Below are 9,751 nucleotides of genomic sequence, written 5' to 3' on the forward strand. Positions count from 1 at the left end.
ATGGGTTCCATATGGGCAGCCCATACTAGATTTATGGGTTACATATGGGCAGCCCATATTAATTTGTGGGTTGAGTGTGAGCAACCCACATGAAACCCATAAATGAATATGGGCAGCCTATATAGGCGCAATGTGATGCCCGCGGACACAATGTGTATGGGCCCCATATGGGCAGCTCACATGGGGCCCGTACATCAGCTCATATGGGTCCCCATGTGGGGCTCATATGGGCTTGCTGGCTGGGATAGAACATTTTCAGGCATTGTCGAACATTTTCAGGGATGGTCGAGCATTTTCAGGGGAGGGGCGGACCGCTTCGGCGGCACGTCTGGGGACGGCACTTTTAGACTACGATTTTTGATTATAATCTGATAAAAAAACGCATTTCATTTTCACACAGGGCCGGATTTAGCTGATGGAGGGCCCGGGGCGCTTTTAGATCGGGGGGCCCCCGTGCAAAAAAAATTTTTGTGCCTACGGCGCGAAACACTCCTCGACGTCTACAGTAGCATTAATCCACCACTGCACAGCATTTTTCAGAAACTACAAATCTAAAAGAAAAAAAAAATAACACAAAATCACATTTTTTTCACGTATGGAGGCCCTTTAAAAGTCGGGGGGTCCGGGGCACCTGCACCCTCTTCCCTCCTAAATCCGGGCTGGTTTTGCATGCTTTTTCTTGAAGGGGCGGCAAAACCTGAATCCGCCCCGGGCGGCACATTCCCTAGCTACGACAATGCCTGCCAGAAAGAATCTAAGGTACTTTACAATGTCTGAGAACCCCTGACACCTAAACATGTTCGACAATGCTTGAAAATTTCTGACAATGCCTAACAACAAGCCTGTCAACCATTCATAATGATGGACAATACCTGGAAATTCCCAACAATGCCTGAAAGTAGCTACTCTACAATGCCTGACAACCCCTAAAAATGCTCGACAACTCCTGAAAATGTTCGACAATGCCTGAAAATGTTCTATAATGCCTAACAAACCTGTCAACCACTGATAATGATCGACAATGCCTGGAAGTAGCTACTCTACAATGCCTTACAACCCCTGAAAATGTTCGACAATGCCTGATAAGCCTGTCAACCACTGATAATGATCGACAATGCCTGGAAATCCTAGACAATGCCTGACAACCCCTGAAAATGCTCGACATCCCCTGAAAATGTTCGACAATGCCTGAAAATGTTCCATAATGACTACGGTACCAAACCTGTCAACCACTGATAATGATCGACAATGCCTGGAAATCCTAGACAATGTCTGGAAATTCCCAACAATGCCTGAAAGTAGCTACTCTACAATGCCTGACAACCCCTGAAAATGTTCGACAACCCCTGAAAATGCTCGACCATCCCTGAAGAAGTTTCCCCTGAGCCCTTTTTGAGGCGATTTGTGCAGTTCATAACTGCACAATAAGGCATTTTGTAAACAATTTGTAGCACGTATATCAACTTGAGAAAGCTCCAGAGGTGAATACCATGTGCTAACAAAGATGGCGGCTAGCAATTTGCGACGGTGCCATATAAAACGCTCTATGGCGCTTCTATTCTATTCTATTTCTATGGCACAGAGTAGCCTACACTCTCGAATTTGGTTGTAAATTAGAGTTTCCACGATTAAACGACTTCGCACTGAGGATATGCTCCATGTTTGGTAGCACATGGCCTACATTATGTGAAAGCACTTTCTCCGTTATAAAGCGATTAAAAAGCAACACACGGAACAGAATGGCTGATGAAACCCTGGATGCCTGCTTACGTCTGTCGACCACTGAATTTAAACCAGAGATCGACACTATATGCAAAAGCAAAAAACAATAAATTGTTATCGTATCTTTTTTACTTGCTGAAAATCACTTTTTGAGTGGCAAGCAGAGATAAGAAAGTGAGTTAGGCGTGCAGCAAAATATTAGGTCGATCAGAACAGCAAACTCAGTCCTTTCACTGCAACCAGGGCTGTAGCCAGACCGCAGAGCAAGGGGGGCCAACTTTTTTCTAGGGGGCCAACTTTTTAGAGGGGGCCGAAAAAATTTAAATGGGCAAAATCTTTATAATTGTAGCCGTTGCTCGAGAATGTTGGGATTTTGCCAGGGGGGGGAGGCGAGGCCTCCTGGCCCCCGGCTGGCTACGGGCCTGATTGCAACTGTATTTTGTCAGCAACAAGATTTTTAATGTAATGTCTGATTCTTTTCATCTTTGTGGCTTGGATTGAATGTCAAAGTAGGCTTAGTGTCGAACAGCTATTATGTTGTTCTGTCATAAAAATCACGGGCTCTGTATGGGCCAAAGCAGATTACAGACAACATTTGTGAGATTTGAGCTGATGTGTGTCAGCAGAACATGGTTTTCCATAGGGATGGTGAGCAATAGGTTTTGGCAATCAATATTTGTTTTGGTCTTGATTCTGTAAGTTCAAAGTTAGTCATTCGATATTTACATAAATTCACAATCCTTATATTGCCGTAAAACTATTTTTGACTGTCTTAATTCAAGTAGTTTGTCAAAGTCTATTGCTTTGCATCACTGTGTTTGTTGTTTCCGATGGTGAGCCAAACGTGCAATCAGCATTGTCAAAAACCTGAACCACTGACAAAATATGATCGTACCCTACACATGAAAAATAAGTTAAAATATTTCCAATAGATTCGTGGTTCACATTCAATTGCTAGGAACGCTGAACGCTAATAGAAATAGGAACTCTATCAAGTTTAACTTGCAGAAAAAATATTCCAAATTTTTCATATTCGCAAGAAGTCATATAACGTTGCATTAAAATTTATTTTAAATTTAAAAAAAGAATGATCACCGCAAAGCTACTGATACTATACATTAATTATCTCTATTTTGTGATGTGAACAAATTTTAGATGGTGAAACAATCCACCCTTTCCTTCATTCCACCCTTGCTGCGAGAAATAACCACTCTCAATAATTTCCAACTCAGCCTTTCCACCCTCGTTGTTAAAAATGTGTGTATTTCCACAGTTTAGGGTGGATTAAATACTAAACGGTGGAAATATCCACCATTCTTTTCGCTTTCCACCCTTGCCGCGAGAGATTTCCACCCATGGAAATTTCCACCCCAAGGTTTCCACCCTTTTGATTAACAGTGTAGTTAAGTTTTTATTTAACAACGTTTCTACTTTCAGCAACGCGTTATCATTTCTCACTATGCGGCCCGTGAAGTTTTTCTCAGACCCTAATGTGGCCCTTCATGTTCGCAGTCTTGGGCCACCCTAGATTAGTACTTGAAATTGCGATGATGTCGGCAGCCAGTAGCGTTGATAGGGTTGGTATGGGGTAAGCTATTGTACCCGAGATGGCTTTATTGCAAGGGCGCGGGAAGTAGGAGTGCTCACGGGGCTTCAGCCCCCCTAGAGCTAACTTAGCCCCCCCTGGAATTTTGGATAATTGCTTCAGCCCCCCCTAGAAAATTCTGATAATTTAAGGTACATAACATATTTTCAGAAAATTATTCGAGCAATAATTGCTACGATGAATCGAGTTCCTATTACGTGTGATTGCGCTCATCATTCGCAATAAAGAGTCGTCCATCACAGGGAGCTATACCTCGCAGTAGCGGTACCAGCCACCCTCCCTACTAACACGGCGTTCCATCGTTTATTGGACATCATTCTGCAATATTCACTTTACACTTACAGCATAGAACAGCAAGAGATCTGGTTGTTATAACGGATTGCAGGCCAAACTTAAAGCATTATGCGCTGGATCGTTATACAATACATTCACTGCAGTAATCATGCTCTCGATTTGATTTTGCAAGACGTTGTAAAGGAGGTGAAGTTTATTGCGGAGGCCTTAAACTTTGTTCAAGGTGTTGCAGTTGCAATTCGTGAATCGTCTAAACGTAAATCTTTATTCATGTCGCTTTTTGGTTCCGATGAAGTTTCCTGCAATTTCCTGGGTTTGTGTCCTACTCGTTGGAGCGTTCGTGCTTCTGCCCTCTCTCGTGTTGGTAAGTGCTACCCTATACCCTGTTGCAATGTCTGACCGACATGACAGAAGATAGTGCAATGGAAGGAGAGGCAACTGCAAAGATAGCCTATTCAGCTTGGTAAAATAAGCACACACGATGCGGCTTTATTTTGCGATTACCTGCAGCGGTGAAGTTTTCCAGTTTGCAGAAGCCGTCGCAAGACAACTCCAAAACAAGATCTCCGCTCATTCAGCTTTGAATCCATCAGCATTTTCCGCGAACGGATCAAAAATCTCAGAAAAGATGAATCCGTTTCCAAGCTTGTGGAAGCAGCGAACGTCCCAGCGTCTGCCAATAACCTAAAGATGCCAAAGGATCTCCGAGTGAGCAAAACTCCAGCAAAAGTTTGAAACACAGAGGAATCGGATGCTTTGTCGTCTGCGGGAGAAGGAGCGTGGAAACGTCAATACATCCAAGCCCTTGATTTGGTTCAAGCTGACCTTGATCGAAGATTCGACCAGGTAGATCTGCTTACAGCAGCCAACAGAGAAAAGGCCCTTCTGAGCTGTGCAAACAGTGAGGAAGGATCTGATACTGAGATCAGCTTACCCGATGCCATCAGAAAAGATCGCCTAAAAACGGAACTTACCTTGCTCAGCGATGCTGTATAAGTGGAAAAACCGCAAACTCCGTTCAAAAGGTTGCTGAGATACTATCGCAACTAAACCCTTGAACACTAGATCTTTTCAAAGAAACGTGAAAATTCCTGGAGCTCTGCTTTTGCCTCCCGGTTTCAGCTGCATCATCAGAAAGTTCTTTTTCTGCTCTAAGACGCCTGAAAACCTGGTTGAGAAGCTCAAAGACACATAACAGACATACTCATCTCGCGTTGATGTATGTTCATCAAAACTTTTTGAACACTGTCGATGTCAAAAAGCTCATGACACAGTAGGCTACATATAGAGAAAAACCTGAGCGAAAAGCAATCTTCGGAAGAGTGTGAGAACTTATTTCCAGAAACTGTCGTTTTCACATCACTTTCTAATTTGTTCGTTTTCTTTTTAATTTCCTGAACAGCTGCTTTGTTGTTGCCTGCTGCCGTTATTCGTTTTTTACAACTTACAATGTGTGTGTTTTGGCGTCGTTTTACACACAGGAGGGACCTATAAAAATTGCTACCAGTTTTTAACGTCCTCCTACACAAGGGGGGTCTGGGGGGCGAAGTCCCCAGAAGCTCATAACACTAATGGCAGCTTCAGCCACCCCTAGAGAAAAATAGTTCCCGCGCCACTGCTTTATTGTCTCAAAATCTTTTCCGGGGACTTGCATTTGGAAGGAAGTTTCAAAACGCCAATTTTTTTTTTATCTATCTTGTTATGTTGAAATATTTTGCATTCAATCCAGCATCTTATTTTTAATTTTTGTTATTCAAAAGTGATGCGTTTTGATGACAGTCTTTTTGTTGGTTTTAATGAAAGACCAAGCCCAAAGTATCCTCTGAAAACTTTCTTGTTGTTATTGACAGAGCGGTGAAAAACCAGCCAAAAAAGTAATTGACTGTTTGATGGATAAGCTTCTTCAGCTCAGTTCAGTTTGTTTTTATTTCTGACCATCACAACGAAAAACAAAATATGCCAAACATAGAAGAGGTTTAGAAAAAGATAGAAGTGACAAAACGAAAAAAAATCTTCTTCGTTATGTAAGTTTCTGGGGCCGAGGGCCAATCCTTGAATCACGCCAGATTAACGATGTTTACGGAAAAATAAATCGTCAAAAAAATAGTAGGTTTGTTAAGGACAGTAGGCTAGACTATTATGCGTTGGCTATAGCATTGGAATATCCGTTTTCATGTCGAGAGATTTCATTTTTTTCAAGTTAATAAAGTTTGTGATATATACGATATCCTCAACCATTTGCGTAATCCAAATATTTTTTTCATCAGTGCCGGTTCGTTTACTCCGGTTTCACCAGTACCGGTTTGTGCAGCATTCATTCTGCTGAAAGTAAGGACAACTCCATTCCAATTACGTAGCATTCCATGACAAGTATTTGTGTTACTTACTTTGTAATTGTTTGGTGGTTGCAGGAGTGAAAACTTCTTTCGTGACAGTCTTCGAAATAACTTTCATCTAAAAATAAAATGTTTATTCAATTTGAAAACTTCATGTCTCAAAATTAAACGAAGCCTCAAATATGAGTTGAAAGATTGTGTTACGGCCAATCTCTCTACAAATCAAACGTCATATAAAACCGTTCAGGTCTACTGAATCTTACGTCTTGGAATTTTTCCTAAAAATGAGCCAAGATTGCACCATCATTCGTAAGACCTGGTGAAACATTGCATCACCACTTTTGAACACCTGTTGAGGATGGCTTCATAATGATTATCATTATTTCGTCACAGTATGAAAGTTATGCGTTTGAGATATTGAAATCTATTCTCGTCATTTTAAAATTGTTGATTCGAAGGTTGGTTGCATATTTAACTGTTTGATTGGTGCTTGCCAGCTTGACAAAATATCCGTCTTTATCTAAGTAGTTGTATTGTAGTGACAAGTTTTTAGTGGTATACGGCGTTGCACTCCATTTTCGAAACCCGCGGGCTAATTTTACAGGAATACACTTTTTGAATACACTTTTTGAATACACGTTTCAAAAGAGTGTTTCTTTTTCGGTCATTACATACAGACGAACAAATCCGGAAATCTTACGTTACAATTTTCCCACGAAGAGATTATGGTTTACCGCTGTGACCAGATTGATTCAATAATTATTGCAGCGTTTCCCAAATTAAATGCCAGTGCGGCTGCAAGGGTAGCAATTGAATTCGAAAATAGAAATACAACATTTATAGGCTAGGCTATTCATTGACTATTTGGACTATTTATTATTTCTTCAACGACTATTTGGACTTGTTTAAAATCATTCTTTCAAAGTTTATTATTATTTTAAAACTACTTTTTCACTCTGTTTCGTTTTAGTCACAAATTTAGTTTGATTTAGATCAGGGGTGCCCAAAATTTTGTAGCCACAAGCCGCATTTCGCTATTCGCAAGTCTTGGCGAGCCGCATTAAATTTTTCACTCATTCTTGTCCTTGAAATCTTTGAGATTGTATATTGTTGGGTAACCAATCACGAAACGTGTTTGGTTGTACAGTTAACCCCGCAATTGACTCACGTTTATCGGATCATCCCCTTATTTAGACCGTTTTTCTTTATTCGGGCCGATTTTGATTGATCCCAAATGCAAATCAATTTTCCCACTTAATCCTACTACTAAAACGGAGAGCCACTTCATCTGGTTCAGATCTGGTATAGCCTACATCTGGTCAGATCCATACTCGACCTGGTATAGATCTGAACCAGATAAATTGGTTGTTTGGAAGCTAGCTTGTTTGAACGGACCACACTCCTACCAGGAATAAGTTTCATAGTCGACATTTTTAGGCTTTTTTCAAGTCATGAGTTGATGTTGGCATTCTGCCATGTTCTCGCAAAGTTATTAGTGGCAAGGTTGCCAGATAGTTTTTATATTTCCAGCCCAATTGCAACTGCATTGTGGCCCAAAAGTAGCCTAATTCATTTACAAGTTGAAACAAGCCCAAAAGTAGCAAAAGAAAAGTGCAACTTCCTCATCATTTTGTTCCTTCCTCGTATGGAGGGTTGGATACAATGCGCGATTGTTCTCGACCATGAGCTTTGCAACTGCCTAACAAATTAAAAAAAGATTTAAGTTTCATTTGGTGTACCGTAGCCGTATTTTACTTTAATTTGTGTAGATAAGCGTCACGGAGAAGCGTGGTACTGGAGTTCAAGGTGCACTATACTGAGGAATGATCGCGAAACGAAGACGTTATAACACACAAAATAGTAAAATTTGTTCTTCCCGCCTCACTGGACCAACTTAGCTTTGTCCAGTTTAAAAGGGGTTTGACTGAACTGTATGTGCAACTCCAACTGCTTAATAAATGATAAGTTATATGATTATTGCGTAACAGAATGATTACCTACCAAAGTCAAGCACTTAGGCTTGTCTGCGTTATTCTGACGTGTTGGTCTTGCAGGTTAAAAAGTACTGAGGCTACAAGATTTTGAACTTACGCCACTTCAACTACAAAAAATTCAAAAAGTCCTGGAAATATGTTAAGTTTCTTTCATCATATGATATATAGCTATGGACTCACTTAAGTAAAATACCATATGATATAACAGACGGCCGCAGATTTCTACTTTGAAATATTCAGCTTTGAAATTTCTACTTTGAAATATTCAGCTTTGAAATTTCTACTTTGAAATATTCAGCCACCAACCTTTCCCACCCTTTCAATGACATTTTCCAAAGTGATATTTCGGGACATTCCCTCCACTCCGTTGCCTGGCAACGCAATTGGTCTTCTACACGTTGGACATCTGCAATGGTGGAAATGATCCTTTAACTTTTGTGTTTTGACATATTAGATCTATTTGCATTAACCTCAAGCTGCATAAAGATGGATGATGATGATTTGAAAGGTGCGAGAAAACCCATTAAACATCTTTTGCATTGATATGGTAACTAAAAAAAATAAATTTATCAACAAATTTCGATTTACCTTTTATCTTGATTGTTCTGACAGAATCTAGTTAGACATCCGTTGCAGAAATTATGTCCACACGCCAAAATACGAATGGGCCTCTGCAAAGTCTCGATGCATATCGGACATTGGAATTCGTCTGTGAGGTTTTCAGACATTTTACGTTATTCTTGCAAAATATTCAGTTATCGTTTGCTTAAATCTCTGAAAAACAATGAAATTAATTTTCACAAAATATCATATTATTATTCTATTCAATTCTTTTCACAGCGTTGTGAGTGTTAGCCAGTGCTGTTGACCGTGTTGTTGAGTTATTACATCAACTTGTGATACAAAAAACTTTGCTTTCGTATTTGTGATTTGAATTTTTCACTTTTTCAATGACGCATTTCTTCTTGATAGGACTACAACTTCTGACGTCAATGTCACTTCTTGCAATTGCAGTTTGACACTAACCATGGTCAACCTCATGGCATTGATCTCTTGAGGCGATAATTATTCTGCTTATGACATCCTAGTTTTGTTAGGTATGCAGTTGAGAATGGAAGTCTATCTCTATAGTTGCATCTTGATATTCTCGCTGGGTTACATATTGCCACTTTCCAGAAAGGAAATCTGTATTTATACATTGATTTAACGTCTTACAACGACAATGATCAATAGATTAATACAAATTGTTCTAACCCTTTTAGCTTCGCTTGCCATTTCCCTACTGTTCAAAAATAAATAAATCAAACCATATTAAATACTTACAGATATGACTGTTGGCAGTTTTCATGTAATTTGCTCTTTTATAAATTCATCCTTGGTCACCACATTCTTGGCTTGGGTGACGCAATCAAAACTGACGCATAAATAAATTGTCCAGGCAATAGACTGAGTTTCGCTTTTAGAAGGATGATCGTTGCTTAGAAAAGTTTTATTAGAATGCGAACAGTTCAGGATTATCTAACTTCATTCAACAGATGACTAATTCTGGTTAAGTGGCAGAGATTGGTGCATTTTGATTGATTTAATTATAAGAAAAGAATTGTCATTTTATTTTTGTTTGGATGCGAAACGTAGCCTAGTCTACATAAAACAAAAACGTACAATGTACATGCAATGGGAGAGTGGGAAAGACCGTAGCCCTGAAGGTGTAGAAGGTCGTAGAGTCTGCATTTTCTGCACAAAAATGATAAAAATAAAATGATCTTCTTTCATTTGAGATAGATTTTCTTCTGGGAACA

At 39.8% G+C, this 9,751-nt stretch overlaps 1 protein-coding gene across 1 annotated transcript in view; it reads right to left on the reverse strand.

The window, feature by feature from the left end:
- The window catches only part of LOC145785306 (uncharacterized), a 34,207-nt gene extending 25,489 nt beyond the window's left edge, over positions 1-8,718 (reverse strand). The window contains exons 1-3 of the mRNA XM_082596974.1: positions 8,541-8,718; positions 8,259-8,358; positions 6,010-6,076 (exon numbers count right to left, since the gene is read on the reverse strand). Of these exons, the coding sequence (XP_082453100.1) occupies positions 6,010-6,076; positions 8,259-8,358; positions 8,541-8,680 (307 nt within the window). The 5' untranslated portion in view covers positions 8,681-8,718. The remainder of the gene's footprint in view (positions 1-6,009; positions 6,077-8,258; positions 8,359-8,540) is intronic.
- Between the last annotated feature and the right edge of the window lie 1,033 nt (positions 8,719-9,751).

The sequence above is a fragment of the Aplidium turbinatum genome, chromosome 16, assembly GCF_918807975.1.
Source record: "Aplidium turbinatum chromosome 16, kaAplTurb1.1, whole genome shotgun sequence".
Taxonomy (NCBI): domain Eukaryota; kingdom Metazoa; phylum Chordata; class Ascidiacea; order Aplousobranchia; family Polyclinidae; genus Aplidium; species Aplidium turbinatum.